General features: G+C 39.2%; 2 protein-coding genes across 2 annotated transcripts; both read right to left on the reverse strand.

Moving 5' to 3' along the window:
- Positions 1-9,853: 9,853 nt before the first annotated feature.
- LOC136063784 (uncharacterized) lies at positions 9,854-11,137 on the reverse strand. Its single transcript, XM_065764672.1, has one exon. The coding sequence runs from the start codon at positions 11,135-11,137 to the stop codon at positions 9,854-9,856; it is 1,284 nt and encodes a 427-aa protein (XP_065620744.1).
- A 3,623-nt stretch (positions 11,138-14,760) lies between these two features.
- LOC112011641 (flavonol 3-O-glucosyltransferase UGT89B1) lies at positions 14,761-16,555 on the reverse strand. The gene has a single exon (XM_024044007.2). It carries the CDS (start codon positions 16,244-16,246, stop codon positions 14,849-14,851), a length of 1,398 nt encoding a protein of 465 aa, XP_023899775.2. The 5' UTR covers positions 16,247-16,555; the 3' UTR covers positions 14,761-14,848.
- Positions 16,556-18,040: the final 1,485 nt, after the last annotated feature.

The raw sequence follows: 18,040 nt of genomic DNA on the forward strand, positions 1-18,040 counted from the left end.
AGCTTACCCAAATAGAAACACATATCAAAACAAAATGACAGATTAAAGCAAAGCAGTGTGTTCGACGACTTTAAAGAACTTAATTCAATGCAACCTCTTTGATCATCATGGCACATAGTATACTCATATTGATCCAAATCATCCGTAACATTCAGATAATATCATATATAAATTTATAATACAAATACCATGAAGAAGATTTGGTCAAACATCTTTGTTCTTTTCTTAGGTTTTCAAAAGTTAGTTCTGCTGTGTGTTCTTCTACTTTCCTTCTTGATGAAACCCAAAGAACATTGAGTTATACTTCATATGGAAAGGGGAACGATTTCTGGTTGTTTGGTCGAATAAAGTTGGATGGTTGAATTGATAATTTCATAATTAATATTTGGCTAAAATGCAAATTGTATTTTCTAAATTTTCCTAAATTTCATTTCAGTCCTCTAACCCACCAAGCCTAAAATTTTGCAGATTCTATCTCCATTCAATGCAAAAAAAAGGCATAAATAAGATTAAGTTACTGAACATAAATAAATAAATAAAGAATGGTGTGGTGTATTTGTAAATGTCCTGGTGCTTTGATTTTTGTATGATGTAGTACTTGGTTTGTCCTCATCTCAGGAGAACTAATGGTGGCAAAAAAAAAAAAAAAAAACAAATAAATAAAGAAAGAAAGAAAAGAAAAGGAAAGAAAAGAAAAAAACACACGTATAGACCCTATATGGCTATAAGTTAGTGTGTTCTATAGGTTTTATTCCTAGGGAACTATTTGTGGCAGAAAGTAAAGAAACAAAAATATTATGACTATGTGAGTTTGGTGTAAGAAACAGGAGATTATTGTTAGGCTTAAGAGGAGATAGATTTTATATAGATGAATTAATGATAGTTCTGATATATATAAGATGGATATTCTTAGCAATTTCTCTTCTGGCCGGATACCGTTATAAGTCATTCTTAAATTATCTGATTATTGAGTAAATGGTACTTGCAAAATTGTTTTAGGTGACATCTAAGGATTTTAGAAGAAGTGTTAGGGAGAAGTTCCTTTTGGTATGACTTTTGGAGGTAAGTAACCTTATCCTAATTGGTTTTATTTTGCTTATATTAATGTATTTTTTTTTTTTACTACTAAAAATTATTTATAATTGTGAGAATTTTTATTTATTTCTATTGTATTACTGATTTCAAGTAAAGGATTATTATAAATATATTTTAATATAGAGTATATGATTTTTATATACATGCTTGAATAAGATATATTTTCTGTTAGAATCTATGATTTCATATATATGATTATGGACAATTTGACTATGAATTGATTCTGATACCCAGCCAATGGGGGTTATTGATTGGTACTTTGATACACAAGCCAATGAGAGTTATTCATTAGTACTCTGATACCCAGCCAATGGGGGTTATTCATTGGTATTCTGATACCCAAACTAATGGGAGTTATTCATTGGTACTTTGATACCCAGCCAATGGGGGTTATTTATTAGTACTCTAATGCCCAGTCACGGGGATATAGAGTGACTATAGTCATAAGATTTTTAAGAATATGAATTACGTTAAACATTTGAACTATTTTGAGTCATTAAAACTGCTTATGTATTTTGGAACCTATTGCAAGTTATAGCTTTGATATATAGAAAACTAACTACTTTCTAAACCATCTATGATATATTCGTAAGATTAAAGTATGTGATCTATTTACAAAAAAATTATTTTAAGACTATAAAACTTCTTTAGTTATTTTTGAAAACCCATAGTATATCATAACTTTTGAAGACTCATATTACATCTTATTACTTTACAAATCTATTGCTATGCCTAGTCACGGGGATATAGCGGGACCATAGTCATAAGATTGTTATGAATATGAATTACATTTGAATATTTGAACTATTTTGAGTTACTAAAACTGCTTATGTGTTTTTGGAACCTATTGTAAGTTATAGCTCTTGATATATGGAAAACTAACTCTTTTCTAAACCATCTATGATATATTTGTAAGATTAAAGTATGTGATCTATGTGCAACTTATTATTTTAAGACTACGAAATTTCTTCGGTATTTTGAAAACACATAGTATATTATGACTTTGAAAAAACATATTACATCTTATACTTTATAGATCTATTACTTGATAGAACTTGATGAAGCGTGAATTCGTCAGTCAGAGTATGCAGACGGGAGCAATCTCCAGCCTGTATGAATGTACTCTCGAAAGTGGTCACCGGTGTGGTGCTTGCCACAATGCCTCCGATGCCAAAGTCAGTATAAGGAGCTTTTTGAGAATGAGCAATATAATGTAATGGAATCAAAGAAACCTCTTAGTATCTATCTGAGTGTGTATGTACCTTGTTCTTGGCAATGTGAGGGCTTTATATATGTTGTTACAGCTTCTAGCCGTTCGGGCAGTTATGGTGGTTTTAATGCCCTTCTGGGTAACGTTTCTTGCCTCATAATGTTGCTTTAATTTGCTCCCAACGGTCTGTACAGTTGGCTTTGTAACCGTTCAGGGTGTTATTGGCAGCATTGAATGAAATGTTTACCTTCGTCAGTGAAGTGGGTACTCGTCCTCTCAGGTTGATCTCGTCTGTCCTATTGAGCTCATCTGTAATTGATTTTTTCAGTCCCATCAGCTGCCCCCGGATTCCATGGTAGTCATGACACATTATGTCGATCAGGGAAGGTGAATGGTTTTTGGACTGCAAGCGGTTGTTAGGTTTTCGTGCCGTATTAAATGCATAGCGGCGGCGCTTTTCGGGTTGTGGCCTACGTGGCATATTCTAACTGGTGGAGTTAATGCTCCATATCATGGGACTATTAGTTTTCCCACTGGTTTTTCAGTTTTCCAATTCTTGGTTTTAAACTTCTCCTCTTCTCACTTTTTCCTTCTCACTCTTTTCAAAATCCTTCAATCATTGTTTTGACCATCCTCTCCGGCGACCTCATTCTGCTATTTTCCTCTGACCTAGTGCACAGCGCAGTGGTCCTTCCCCTGTTTACTGCTTTTTAAAGGTATGCCCATTCTCTTTTTCCCTTCTATGCCCTTCCTTTCTTTTCTGTTACAACCTTGCCTCTAATTACTCTTTTTTAATTTTAATTTTTTTTTTTTTGCTTTGTTCTTGGGGGTTTAGCTTGTACTGTGTCTTCTTTTTGGTTTTCATGGTTCGTAGCTCTGAGGTAAGGACAGTCTGCCCATCAATTTCTTTAGGTGTTTTTCCCCATATTGAGAATTTTGTTTTTAAGGGCAATTGTTTGAGCGTAGCATTGGCTAATTTATTGCCCTTGCTTCGTTAGTCACTAGATTGATTTGCAAATGAGGTGAGAAAGCGAAAGAATATGACTGAGGTTAGGTCGACCGAGCTCAAGACTGGGTTGTCGTCAAGTGGCGGCCCAACGGAGGGGTATACAGCCATTTCTGCCCCTCTAAAGGTTAGGGCTTTCCATCCTTTAGAGGAGAAGTGTGGGCTGGACGCTGACACACTTGGGAGATTTAAGGATAGATTTCAGTTCCCAGATCGGGTTAGGGTTCATCTACCCAATGAGGAGGTCTGGGCTTGTCACTTCTTCCCAGGCGAGGTGTGCTTTTACGAGTCTGCCTTCATCTGTGGGCTGAGATTTCCTATTCATCCCTTCTTTATGGAGTTATTAGATCATTTTGGTATTGCTCTTGGGCAACTTTTGCCTAATTCGTGGACAATATTGGTCAGTTGTATGGGAATATGGCTGGCCACCACTAACGAAGATGTGCCTAGGGTTGATGAGCTCATCTATTTGTATCGCTTAAAAGCGTCAAAGGAGCACGAGTACTATGAACTGGTGCCTTGGGTGAAGAGGACTAGGATTGTCAAGAAGTTACCTTCGTCGTTCAGGTACTGGAAGTCCAAGTTTTTCTTTGTGTTTGGGGACGATTTTGAAACTCCCTTAAGTGAGGTTTGGGGTGATCTCCCGAGGTTGCGTCGTCAGTGGGGAACCCCGACCTTAGGTGCGTCAATATTCCCTTTTATACATTAAGTTCCGTCATGCTTGCCTTTATCACTATTGATTCTCTTACTTCTTCTTCTACTCAATTAAGAGATGGCCCAAACTGAAAAGTAGGTATAAGGAGCGAGTTTAGAAGGCAATTGAATATGCGCAGAAGATTTAGAGTTGGGACAACCTTGTAGACCCTAGGAAACTTGCCTTCTACTGTCTTGGCCCAGATCCTTCTAGTTACATCCTACGAAACCTTGACATTAAGGGAAAAAAGAGTAAGTATGGAGTTCGTCAACATTCACCTTTATATATATCTCCTCACTTTTTTACTTTTATTTTTTAACAAGTGTTTCCTTCTTGCAGAGATGACAACCAAGTTCAACAAAGACATGTACGCTAAGATGAGGGCAAAGAAGGACGAGCCTCTATCAAACTTAGGGAAGAAAGTAGTGTGCGTTACTGGGAAAAGTGGCTTTGTCCCTCCCGCTTCCTCCGTCAGCCCAATCGTGTCAAGGGTTGCGACAATAAGGACTGCTTCTCCCATGACTTCGGGGGAGGAGATTGGGGGTACTCCCGTCTCCAAGAGGCCGAGGTTGTCCGAGAAGGAGAAAGAGAAAGGCGACCCTCGTCCATCCACGCTCTGGACTGATGAAAGGCTTGTAGTGGATAGGGCCCATAGAGTGGTGATTGCTGCGGATCTGAAGGTCCTATCTAGCATCCCATTCAATGACGTGGCTGCTCGCCATGTCCACAAGCTTGTACAGGTTAGTTCGCTTGCGCCACCCCTTTTTTTTTTTTACTGACGACTTTGAACTTTTTTTCTAGGTACTAGGAGAAAGTATCCATATCACTTATGAGTATCTTGCCCAAAAGGTGAAACTGAAGACAATTGCTGCAAGGTCGGTGGAAGCATTCCAAACTACCGACGAATATAACACCGTTCTGTTCAGCTGGTATTTCAAAGGATTTGAGCTCTTGAGGAGATACCCTATGAAGCATCCTTCTCGGGTGGACATGGAAAAGTTGGACCTGGATGAAGTAGACTAGGAAATGGCTGCTGACGAGGCCACCCAATCTTCTACCATTAAGCCTGACGCTCATGAGGATGTTCCTGCTAATGACGCTCCAACTGGTGATGACGATGCTACCAACGCCTGACTCTGATACTTGTGAAAATTTCTTTTGTTTTTGGGCCTTTTTTTTTTTTTTTTTTGAAGATCTAATTTCTAAACAATTGCTTTTTATTTTATTTTGAGAACAATATTGGTAGCCCAGTGTTTATGGGTTTTTTTTTTTTTTTTTTTTTTCTTTTTGTAAAAACAATGGTAATTGCCCTTGGTTTTGGGGCTTTAATTAAATTTGCTGCATACTTACCTGTACCCATGGTTGCACACTTATCTGTTGAGTTTTGCCAGAGTCCATATGTTGTGCTTAGTGGAAGTTCCTTACTGTGACTTTCCTTTCTTTCATCGGTAGTTTTAGCTGTTTTCTTGCAACTAGAACTCCTTTGGTTCAGGCGAATGGGTTTGGTGCCCAGGTTCAGCTTTAGTTTGATTCATTGTGAGATCCTCGTCAGTAACTTACATTCGTCAAGGCGGAATCTTGCTACTTAGTTGTTTTATCATTTACACCCATTTACACCCACTTAAGGGATTTTGTCGTCTTTAATTATCTTCGTCAGTAACCTACATCCATCACAACAGAATCTTGTTACTTAGCCACTTTTTTGACTTACACCCATTTAAGGGATTTTGTCATCTTTTAATTGGCTTCGTCAGTAACTTACATCCGTCACAGCGGAATCTTGTTACTTAGCCATTTTTTGACTCACACCCATTTAAGGGATCTTGTCATTGTCAGTAACTTACATCCGTCTAGGCGGAATCTTGTTACTTAGCCATTTTTTGACTTACACCCATTTAAGAGATCTTGTCATCGTCAGTAACTTACATCTGTCTAGGTGGAATCTTGTTACTTAGCCATTTTTGGCTTGTGTGGCTTATATAGTTGACCAGACCTTTTTGCATGGAGACATTAGCTGAATAATTCATTTATTGACTTTAATAACGAATACATTTATTTGCTACATCTATTGATGGTATTTCTTCAAATGCTCAATGTTCCATGGCCTTGGTAGTCTTTGCCCGTCTAGGGTCTCCAGGTGATAACTGCCTTGTCTGGAGTAGTGAATGACTCGGTAAGGTCCTTCCCATGTGGGGTTGAGCTTTCCTTGGGTGGAGTCTTTAGTGGCTGTGGTGACCTTGCTCAGGACGAGGTCGCCTATGCTAAGTCGTCTGAGCTTTACCCTCTTGTTGTAATAGTTAGTCATTTTCTGCCGGTAACCCGCCATTCTGCTACAAGCTTTGTCTCTTACTTTGTCTAGACAGTCTAGGCTAACTCGTAGAAGATTGTCATTGTCTTCTTCGTTGAATACCTCTCGTCTGGTGCTGGTTACTCCTACCTCGATCGGGATCACTGCTTCGGTACCATAGGTAAGTTTGAAGGGGGTTTCTCCTGTTGGGGTTCTTGCTGTGGTTCTGTAAGCCCATAAGGCATTGGGCAACTCTTCTGGCCAGGTCCTCTTTGCATCGTCCAACTTCGTTTTGATGATCTTGAGCAATGTCCGATTTGTCACCTCCGTCTGTCCATTCGCCTGTGGATGCCTTGGGGATAAGAATTGATTCTTGATGCCTAGCCTTGTGTAGAAATCCCTGAAGCCTTGGCTATCGAATTGGTGTCCATTGTCTGATATGATCGTCCGTGTGATCCTGAACCTGCAAATTATATTCTTCCACACGAAGCTTTGGATTCTTGCTTCGGTGATGGTCGCCAGTGCCTCTACTTTAACCTATTTCATAAAGTAATCAATATCAATTAGTAAGAATTTTACCTGACCTTTGCCTTGTGGTAGTGGGCCGACGATGTTGATTCTCCATTTTGCAAAAGGCCATGGGGATGCAATCGTCGTCAGTTTCTCTGTTGGAAGCCGCTGAACATTCCCGAACCGCTGACACTTGTCACATTTCTTGATGAACTCTGTGGCGTCCGTCTGTATAGTTGGCCAGAAATAGCCTGTTCGAATTATCTTGCTCACCAAGGATCTGGGGCCAACATGATCGCCATAAACTCCTTCATGGATCTCCTCCAAGATGTACTTTGCTTTTTCTTCGTCAACACACTTCAAGTAAGGCATGGAGAAGCCTCTCTTGTATAGGGTGTCATTGAAGATTGCAAATCTAGCCACCCTCTTTTTGATCTTCCTAGCCTCGTCTGCGTCCTGAGGGAGACATTCGTCCTGAAGGAAAGATAGGATGGGCATCATCCAGCTGTTTGTGCTCTGGATCGTGAACGTTGGGATTTCTTCAATGCTGGGGTTTTTCTAGACTTCCATCATCAGGTCTGTGTTCGATCCCCTTTCTTCCGACGAGGCTAGCTTTGAAACTTCGTCTGCTGTCATATTTTGGCTTCTGGGGATCTGCATAAACTCCACTTCATCAAACTCCTGAGTCAGATGTTTTGTCAGCTAGAGGTACTTCTGCATTCTTTCTTCCTTTGCTTCATATTCTCCCTTGATTTGCCTAATTACTAGTTTTGAATTATTTTGGACTAATAGTTTCCTAGCTCGAAACTCTTTTCCGAGCCTCAAACCCGTCAGAATTCCTTCGTACTCGGCTTTATTGTTGGTGGCAGGAAATTTCAGCTGGACTCCATACTTTAGTATTTCTCCTTCGGGGGTGATTATGACAACCCCTACTCCTCCCTTTTTTTGGGCTGATGAACCATCGGTTTGTATTGTCCATCGCTTTTCTTTGTCGATGAGGTCGTCTTCGTCCGGGATGGTAAACTTTGCGATGAAGTCTGCTAAAGCCTGTGCTTTAATGGCTGTCTTGGGATGATATTCAACATCAAATTGGTTGAGTTCGATTGCCCACTGGACCATTCTCCTAGCTGCCTCAGGTTTGCCCATGGACCTCTTGATAGGTTGGTCCGTCATCACCAAGATTGGATTTGCCTGAAAATACTGTCTAAGTTTGTGTGAGGCTACTATCAATGCGAACGTGATTTTTTCAATCTTTAGGTACTTGGACTCAGCTCCTTGGAAGGCTTGGCTGACTTAATAAACTGGAAGCTGTTTCCTGTCTTCTTCCCGGATTAGGGCTGCACTGACGGCTGTAGCTGACACTGCTAAGTACAAATACAAGTTCTCACATTCTTTTGACGGGCTTAGAAGGGGTGGATTACTTAGGTAGCATTTGAGTTCCTAGAAAGCTGCCTCACATTCGTCAGTCTAGGCGAAAGCCTGTTTCAAGGTCTTGAAGAAGGGTAGGCACTTGTCCGTCACTCTAGAGATGAACCTATTGAGGGTTGCAATCTGTCCTTTGAGCTTCTAGACTTCCTTGACTGTCTTGGGTGATGCCATGTTGATTACGGCTTGTATCTTCTCTAGATTTGTCTCTATTCCTCTCTGGGACACCATGAATCTCAGGAATTTCCCTGAGGCTACACCGAAAACACACTTACTAGGATTTAGCTTCATGTGGTATTGCTTGAGGGTAGCAAATGTCTCTTTAAGATCATCTAGATGGGCAAGTTCCTCTTTACTCTTGACGAGCATGTCATCTATGTACACCTTAATATTCCTGCCTATCTGCTTGCTAAACATTCTGTTCATCAATCTCTGATAAGTAGCACCTGCATTCTTCAGTCCAAAGGGCATTACCTTTTAAAAATAGAGCCCTTGACTGTTGATGAAGGTTGTTTTCTCCTGATCCTCGTTAGCCATTTTTATCTGGTTGTATCCTGAGAAGGCGTCCATAAATGTCAACAGCTTGTGTCCAACTATAGAATCTACCAGCTGGTCTATTCTTGGAAGAGGGAAGTTGTCCTTTGGGCAGGCCTTTTTTAGGTCCATGAAGTCCACACACATTCTCCATTTCTCATTCGCTTTCTTCACCAGGACGATGTTTGCAAGCCAGTCTGGATAGTATACTTCTCGGATGAAGCCTGGAATCAAGAGTTTGTTAACTTCATCTGCGATCACTTGGTCTCTTTCGGGTGCGAAGACTCTTCGTCTTTGCTTGACGGGCTTCCTTTCTGGGTCTACATTTAACCTGTTCTGAATGACTTCTGGAGATATGTCTGGCATGTCGTCGGGGCTCCAGGCAAAGACGTCTAGGTTTTCTTTAAGAAATTGGACCAGCTTCGTTCTCATCTTGGGACTTAGAGTCGTCCCTATCCTGGTCATCTTATTTGATTCTCATTCGGCCAACTCTACTGTCTCTAGGGCCTCCACCTTTTCTTTCTTCGTTTCTTCGATTGTCCATGTATAGTTCTCCCTTGCGGCCATGACGGCCTGGTAGCATTCTCGAGCTAAAACTTGATCTCCTTTAACTTCACCAACACCGTTCTCCGTTGGGAATTTTACCTTTAGGCAGTAGGTAGACGTGGATGCTTTCCATTTGTTGAGTGCTGGCCTTCTGATGATTACATTGTAGGATGAGGGGCAATCTACCACCAAGAAGTCTAGATGACAGGTCAACTGCTTCAGGTAGGTTCCCACCATCACCGTCAATGTCACTATGCTTTTGGGGTATACCTTGTCACCACTGAAACTGACGAGGGGGGAATCAAATGGACGCAGTCTTTTTGGATCCAGTTTCAGTTGTTGGAATGCAGGGAAGTAGATGATATTAGGGGAGCTACCATTGTCCACGAGGATCCTTTTTGTGTTGAATCCTTCTATGGTAAGCATTATGACTAAGGGGTCGTTGTGAGGCTGCTTCACTCCCCTAGCATCTCTTTCGTTGAAAATTATGTCCTGATCGGTTCGTCTGTGCTTCAACGGGGGTGTCGTGTGGTCGCTGTTCATCTGTCATTGATATGCTTTCTTAAGGGACTTGAATGATCCTTCTGCGATGGGCCTTCCTGCGATCGTCTGTATTTCCTCGATCACATTTTGAGGAGGTTGGAATCGACGGTCACTGCCCTTGGATGAGGACTCATGTTGGCCTTTGTTTTCGTCCTGGAACTTACTATACTCCCCTTTCTTCACAAACTTCTGCAGCTTCCCCTTCTGTATTAACTCTTCTATTTGCTCTTTGAGGTCTCGACAATCTTCGGTGTAATGGCCATGATCCTTGTGAAATCGATAGTACTTATTCTTATCGTGGATGTTAAGAGACGAGTGCAATGGTTGCGGCCATTTAAGGTAGTGTTCGTCCTTAATCTGTGTTAAAATTTTATCAACAGGCATAATAAGAGGGGTAAATTTTACCGTTTGCGGACCTTTATCATCTTTCCTCCTACTCCTGTCATTGGTCTGATGATTTGGGTGCTCCTGCTTTTGCCCTCTACGATCGTCATCTTTCCTTTCTTTGTCCTCTGGTCTCTCTACACCCTTGATGGCTGCTAATGCGTCTTCAGCGTTCATGTACTTCTGTGCTTTAAGGAGCATCTCGGCCATCATTTTTGGGGGATTCTTTGCGAGTGACGTAACGAACTCTCTGGATTTCAACCTTACCTTGAAGGTCGTCAGTTGCACCTCATCGTCAGCTTCATCTACCTCTAGTGTCTCGCGAGTAAAGCGTTTCACGTATGACCTTAGGGTTTCCTTCTCTCCCTGCCTGATGGTAAGTAAATGGTCCACGGTCCTCTTAGGGCGTTTTCCTCCAATGAAGTGATGTAGGAAGGCGTTGCTCAACTGCTCAAAGTTGTCAATGGATGATGTTGGCAACTTTGTGAACCATTCCCTTGTAGCTCCTTTGAGAGTGGTTGGGAAGGAACAACACAGTATTTTGTCTGGGGGCTGCTGGAGCCCTAGTGTCGTTTTGAAGGTGTTAAGATGATCCTGAGGGTCCCTTAGCCCATCGAACGGTTCAAGTTGGGGCAACCGAAATTTTGACGACACTAGGCATTCAAGGACCGTTGTGGTGAATGGTGAATCCGTTGCCCTGACCATTCGATCTACACTCCGTTCTGTTTTCTCCTTGATGGCGTTCCTAAGTTCGTCCATCTCCCTCCTTATCTCTTGGAGAAGATCCGAGTTGTGCTCGGTTGGAGTAGTAGGCCTTTGATGGTCACTTCTTCTGTGGCTATCTCCCTCGTCATCCTGGTTCCCTTTAGACCGATTCTCCTCCTGCTGAAGCCATAGCTTCATTTCCTGGTTTTGTCTGGTCAGTTCTTCAACTGTGGCTGCGAGAGCCTGAACTTGCTGAACTAAGGGTGTGGAATCTTGATTGGACTCTATCTGATAGTAATTGTTGATTGGAAACTACTTTTTCGAGATTGAAGATGAAAATGTCGTCCCCACAAACAGCATCAAACTGATGAAGCGTGAATTCGTTAGTCAGAGTGTGCAGACGGGAGCAATCTCCAGCCTGTATGAATGTACTCTCAAAAGTGGTCACCAGTGTTGTGCCTACCACAACGCCTCCAATGCCAAAGTCAGTATAAGGAGTTTTTTAAGAATGAGCAATATAATGTAATGGAATCAAAGAAACCTCTTAGTATCTATTTGAGTGTGTATGTACCTTGTTCTTGGCAATGTGAGGGCTTTATATATGTTGTTACAGCTTCTAGTCGTTGGGGCAGTTATGGTGGTTTTAATGCCCTTGTGGGTAACGTTTGTTGCCTCATAATGTTGCTTTAATTTGCTCCCAACGGTCTATACAGTTGGCTTTGTAACCGTCCAGGGTGTTATTGGTAGCATTGAATGAAATGTTTACCTTTGTCAGTGAAGTGGGTACTCGTCCTTTCAGGCTGATCTCGTCTGTCCTATTGAGCTCGTCTGTAATTGATTTCGTCAGTCCCATCAGAACTTATTAGGATTTTGGTTACTTATTGAGTTGTCAACTCACCCCCCCTTTTTCCCCTTCAGTTTCAGATTGTGAAAGATAGCAAGTTTTAGGAGTTTTGATGTTGTGTTGTGAGCAAGAAAAGAAGCTTAGTGATTTTGGGATTGGATGGTCTTCTAATAGTTTTATATTTATTGGCCAATTGGCATTATGTACATGAGGTTTGGATTTATACTCATATATTTGAACTTTAAGAGTTGTTTAAAAGCACATTGTATTATTCTTCTTTTTTGGGGTAGTTTTTAAATGTATTTTTTGTTACAAGTAATAAAATTGCTTTTTCATGCACAATTTGTTGATCAGATTCTTTCTTATTCAAAGACATTTAGATGAATTGAATTGATTGCTTTCTCATCCATTTCTTTTTAGTCTTCATCACTCATCTTTTCAAGCTTCTTTGCCTTCCTAGGTAAGGCTTATAAACTCCTAGTATAATATTTATACTCATACCCTCTTTCATTTTGTTTTTCCTCTTTGTAAAATTTTGTTCATTACATATTAGATTTCAAAGAGGCAAATCAAATTGTTGCTCTTTGAAATTTCAATGATTTTTCTTTAAGTCAAGTCTTATACAAAGGCTCTAAATCATATGTTTAATATTATGTATATAAATAAAATGAAAATTAAAAAATATATTTTATTTCAAGGAATTCTTTGAATCTTTTTATTTACATAATATAGAAAAATAGTTATACGCATCCTATATCATTTAAAATGATATTTTTTTGGAAAGTTATGCCCAATATTCCATATGTGTGATGATAAAAAGGCTAATGGTTCTTTAACAAGAGAGAAATCAAAATTACAAAGACAAAAATGTAGAAAAAATTCTTAGAACATTAGGTATGAAAATTTTCTTTACTAGAAGATAAAATAAATAAAATTGAGACAAATCTCTTCTCTGGTTCTTTAAAATGATTGTTCTTGAAGAGTTAAGCACAAAATTCCACCAAATCAACACAAAACCGAGACTTCTATTGATTGAAGTTGAAATGATAAGGAGTTTTGTATACAAAATTTCCGATATGATGTCTGCTAGCTACTCAAATGCGCTACTTCCAATATCCTTATAGTCGCTGAGTTTGACCAAAGTCTTCATGTTAAGGTCTTTACTTCTATTTTATTTATCACCATCAGCTGTGAGTATCACACCGCGAAGCCAGCCAAGGGAATAATATGGCATATTAATCAAAGTCACCAAAAACTATTCTTAAACATGTATTGGATCTAATAACAAACAAGAGCAACACATCAAGACATGTTCATCAATATATCCAATCATTCAACTCATTAATCAAAACATGATGAGACACAACAAATCGAACACAAACAAATCAAATCATATTTATAAGAAAATATAACACATAAATAAAATTAAGAACAACAAGAACACAAAAATAATCTAAATCAAGGAAAAAGCCATGAAGAGAGACTCACCTTGCTTATGGAACATAACTTGATTGATATTTTAACCGGCCCCTCAGTGCCTACACAACAAGATTCAAAGAGATATCAAGGAAATAAAAGGATTAAATAGTTCATAGGTAATCACAACTCAAAATAAAAAGGTTAGTTTTGAAAAGGTTTTGAGGAAATCAATTTAGAACAAGTTTCTGCCTTAAAACTAACTAAAGAGAGGTTTTTTGATGATTAAAAAACGTGTGCCCAGGTCTGTATGTGATTTTAGAGAAGATGAAATAGAGTTTTTAGAGAATATGGAGGCAAAAATAAACTTTCTCCAATTAGGGTTTTAGTTTGGAGGCATAAGGATGTATTTATAGGTTTAATCTAGGGTTTTTAGGCTTATTTTTAGGGTTTTGGACATTCCAAAGGGTCTTGGGGCCAGGCCCCATCAAATAGGGCCCTAAAAACTAAAGTTCTAAGGTTCTGGAATGGGTTCTGCGTACGCAAGTTTGTGCATGGTACGCATGCATCCCCAGAAACCCTAATTCTGACATATTTGATGACCTAATTTCAAACAGTCATAACTCACTCAATTTAAGTCCAAATTAGGCAAAATTTGTGTTCAAATTGAAGTCAAGGATATCTGATTTCCAATGAAATAAACCTCACTCAAAAATGCTTTTGGGATCAAAAGTTATGGTCAAAACAATGAGCAAAAGTCATTTTTCAGCATTATTTTCAAAGCGATTTAAGTACTTTTGAGTTGTGATTACTTCCAAACTATCAAAATAACTTCAATTACCTTTTGTAGACATGTCAAGCTCATCACTAGAACCGGGGACTAAAGTTTATTTACCGGGTACAAAATGAGGTGTCTACTGTCCCCCTTTTAAGGAAATGATGGAAAAAAAAATTTATTTCAAGAAATCTCAGTTTCTACCATGAGGAAGAAAAATGAGGGTAACCTTCCAACCAAATAGCTTCTTTCTCACCCGGCTTAAGTCCTAGATAGCTCGATTGCAAGAACTCAAAATATAAGAACATGAAACTTCCTTAAAAGATGGGACAGGACAACTTCTTTGCCGCACATATCAAGGAGTACAAATCCAAATTTGTTTCAGCTACCAATTAGCCGACTTTGATGGGTCTAATAATTGAGTGTGTGCGCGCGCACACACACACACACACACACCCACACACACACACACACACACGCACACACACATATATATATATATATATATATATATAATTTGAATAAAGACTTTATTGAACGAAAGAGGAAAACAGAGGAGAGCTCAAATCTTGAACTTGCTCCAACAAAATTATGCTTTTGTCTTCTTCTCTTCAATACTAACCATTTGTCATAACAAGAATTAAACAAAATGTAGAACATTATACTAGAAAATAAAGCATATGAAATGAGTACTCATTATTTTGTAAGTAAGTTTTAGCGTAAAAATGATAAGATTCAAATTAATCACTAATATTTCATCATATATGTGATCAGTGATCTCAATCATTAATGCAACCAAAGGCAAAAATCCTGAATAGATATATGTGAGTGAGTAAAACCATAAAAAATGCTACTATGATTACATAATTTGGATTCACTCTAATTTTTTGATGTCAGCTAATTGTTTGATCAATTCATCCAAATCTTTGTCGGAGCTTCCTCCCTTGGCCGCGCTCAAGGCCGCATCACTCAACTCTTTGGCTCGGACATTTTGGGGCTTACTTTTGTCAAGTGAAACTACCAATAATCGAGCCAACTCATTAGAGTCAGGAATATTTTCAGTGCCTTCGCCAGCTCTAATTGCCATGTCTAATTGGTCGACCAACAACAAGGCATTAGTAAACTGCTCTGTACTCATTGGCCATGTCAACATTACAACTCCCGAGATAAGCCCTTCCAACACTGAGTTCCACCCACAATGAGTCAAGAATGAACCTACGGCTCGATGCTTTAGTATAGCCACTTGGGGGGCCCACCCCTTGATCACTAATCCCCTATCGCCCACACGATCTTTGAACCCATTGAGAATCAAACCTTGATCATCAGGCACCCTCGCGCACAAAATAAAATGGACCCCACTACACTCCAACGCTGTTGCAAGAACTTTTAATTGCTTACTTGTCAACACAGCACGGCTTCCAAAGCACACGTAAACAACAGAGTTGTCAGGACGAGCATCCAGCCACGTCATAAGCTTGTGACATGGCAAAGAGCTAGCCCCACCTCTAGTAGCCGATCCAATCAAATCACCTTCAAGTGGCAATACAGGTCCTACCGCCCACACTCGATTGTGCCCAACCTCCCTCTTCAAATGGTCAAAGTACACACTCTCCAAACTGGCGAACGAGTTAAACACTATTCCCCAACTCTCCAAATTGGCCAGCATGCTGTTTCTGTGAAATTCCCAATCTGGGTCAGCTTCAAGATCGGGGAAATTCTCAATCTGCCACCAAGGGTACGTCGGGGAATTCGGGACATTAGGAAATGAAATTAGGAAATTGATATCCTCACCGGGATCATTGTTTTTGGGCGGGTCACGGCACGTTGAAAAAGCTACGGACATCCCAAAAGCACCAGAGGGTGAGAAGCAGAGACGTGGCACTTTAAGCTCACAGGCAAGGTGGTGGGTCCAGCCGAGCAAAAAATCAGATATAATAGCCACAGGTGGTGAAGGGTGAGACTGGAACCATTGGAGTAGGAAAGGATAGTGAAGGTCACGCAAGGCGCGCACGATAGCGAGGAATCTCTTATGTGGAGGAGAAGGTTTGATATCTGGGACTAGTGCTGGGAGAACCAAGTGTTTGAGAGAAGATGGGTGGGTTGAGAGGTATGGTTCAAGTAAGTGGACGTTGCTGGGGGTGACCAAAACGGTAACGTTTAGGCCGCGGGTGAGTAACAGGTGGGTGAGATCTAGGAGGGGGATGATGTGGCCTGCGGATGGAAAAGGATAAGCAACGATGTGGAGGTTGGTCTTGGACTTGGTGGTGGACATGGTTTTTTTGTAAAGATTACAGAAGCTCTGTTTTGCGGTTCGGTTGGGCTATTATTTGGTGAGTTAAAGTGGTCTTCAATGGTTATAGAATTTGGGAATGGGCTACAGTTGTTGCTTAGTTTGAACATAAATATAGCAAAGTCAAGACTTGCTGCCTTTGCTGACTTTTTTTTAAAATTTTTTATTTGATACAAGGCAAAAAGTAAAGAGAACATCTGAAAATGATAGAGTTTGGCAAGGAATTCCATGCTTTTGAAGGTTCTTTACTTCTTTTCCTTAGATCTATGTCATGCATGACGTAGGTTTTTGTTTTTTGCCTTCTTGGTTAGCCTTCGAAAACATGGTTTTGCAGTGTCAATAACAAAAAAAGGGTGTAATTCCAAGTTTTCTAATAGAAATATTATAATTGATTTAATTAATTTTTTTTAATTATAAAATGAACACCAGGATTCTCAATTTTTGAAAAGTGCAAAAGGCAATATTTTCATTCAAGGCTAAGAATTGGTTAAGCAACCGTGTTTTCAATATAAACAGCCTAATTGATTGGGAAAAAAATTAAAGTAAATATGAGAGACCCATAAGCAATTGCCTTGAAGCTAGCTGTGTCTCCACGATTACTTTTGTCCTCTTTTGCTTTTTTTTTTTTTTTTTTTTTCTCCGGTCTATATTCTACCAATAAAAATTTATTACATATTTACCTAATTAATTAAATATTATCATTAATTAATAATAATATTAATAAGTCGTTAAGTAGTATTTAATTAATTATGTGAATATGTGGCAAATTTTTATTAATAGAGTATAGAATGAAGTAAACAATGACAAAAAATTTAGACTCCCAATAATCCAATCATAATTAATTTAATTCGTTAAAAAAACCAGCGATTTTTAAGAACATATCCATCAGAAGATTCAAAACGCGTCGATTTGTCGGCAATTCTGGTCAACTTAATTTATTGACTTTGAAGTCAATGCCATTTCGTTTCTGGCTTGACTCATGCATGTGATATTTTCATGAACCAAATCAATTCATGTAAATTACATGGCAGGGCACTTGGAAGAGTTCGTAGGTGTAATTTTGTTATTCATTGTGTGCACTTCTGAGTTCTGAGTACATAGGTTTGTTTCCTAAATATAAAATCTTAATGAGTGGTTGAATTAAGGGGGTGTTTAGTCTAGATGAAAAATAGAGTTTGCCTACAAGTTCTCAGCAACAAAACAGATATATAAAAGGGTGTTCATTTTTTTTTTTTTTAATAATTGTTTTTGTAATCAAACTGCTTAAATTTCTGAAACAGTTTTTAATTCAATTGTGGGAGTTTTGCTTTTTATCTTTGTAGTTTTGCTGATTGGTTTTGGAGAGTCTTTTACGAAAATCAAGTACCTTGACTTGTATTGGAGTGTGCTTGAGTTTGTTTGAAAAATTTATTCAGTTGAGATTGAAAAATTGACCACTCATGTTTTTGTAATTAGTTATTGTTTCGTTTTGTAATTAGTTTGTTTGAAAAATGGACCAAGCCTACACCAAGTAAGAGATGATATCTCATGCCTTTAGTGCATGAGACTTGTAAAGTTGTAAATTACAACTTTACAATCTCCCCCTTTGGCTATTCCGTGACAAAACCTCTAAAACAGACTCTAGACTTAGACGTGAGTATGGGAACAATGGCAAAACTCACTCACACCTAATGTAGAAGCTGTAAAGCACTTGCACGTATATACCTATAACTTGAAATACTTGCACACAAACAAAACTTTCATTAAGCTTATGACAAGTTGAATACATGGTACATA

The sequence above is a fragment of the Quercus suber genome, unplaced genomic scaffold (assembly GCF_002906115.3).
Source record: "Quercus suber isolate HL8 unplaced genomic scaffold, Cork oak 2.0 scaffold_577, whole genome shotgun sequence".
NCBI classification, from domain to species: Eukaryota; Viridiplantae; Streptophyta; class Magnoliopsida; order Fagales; family Fagaceae; genus Quercus; species Quercus suber.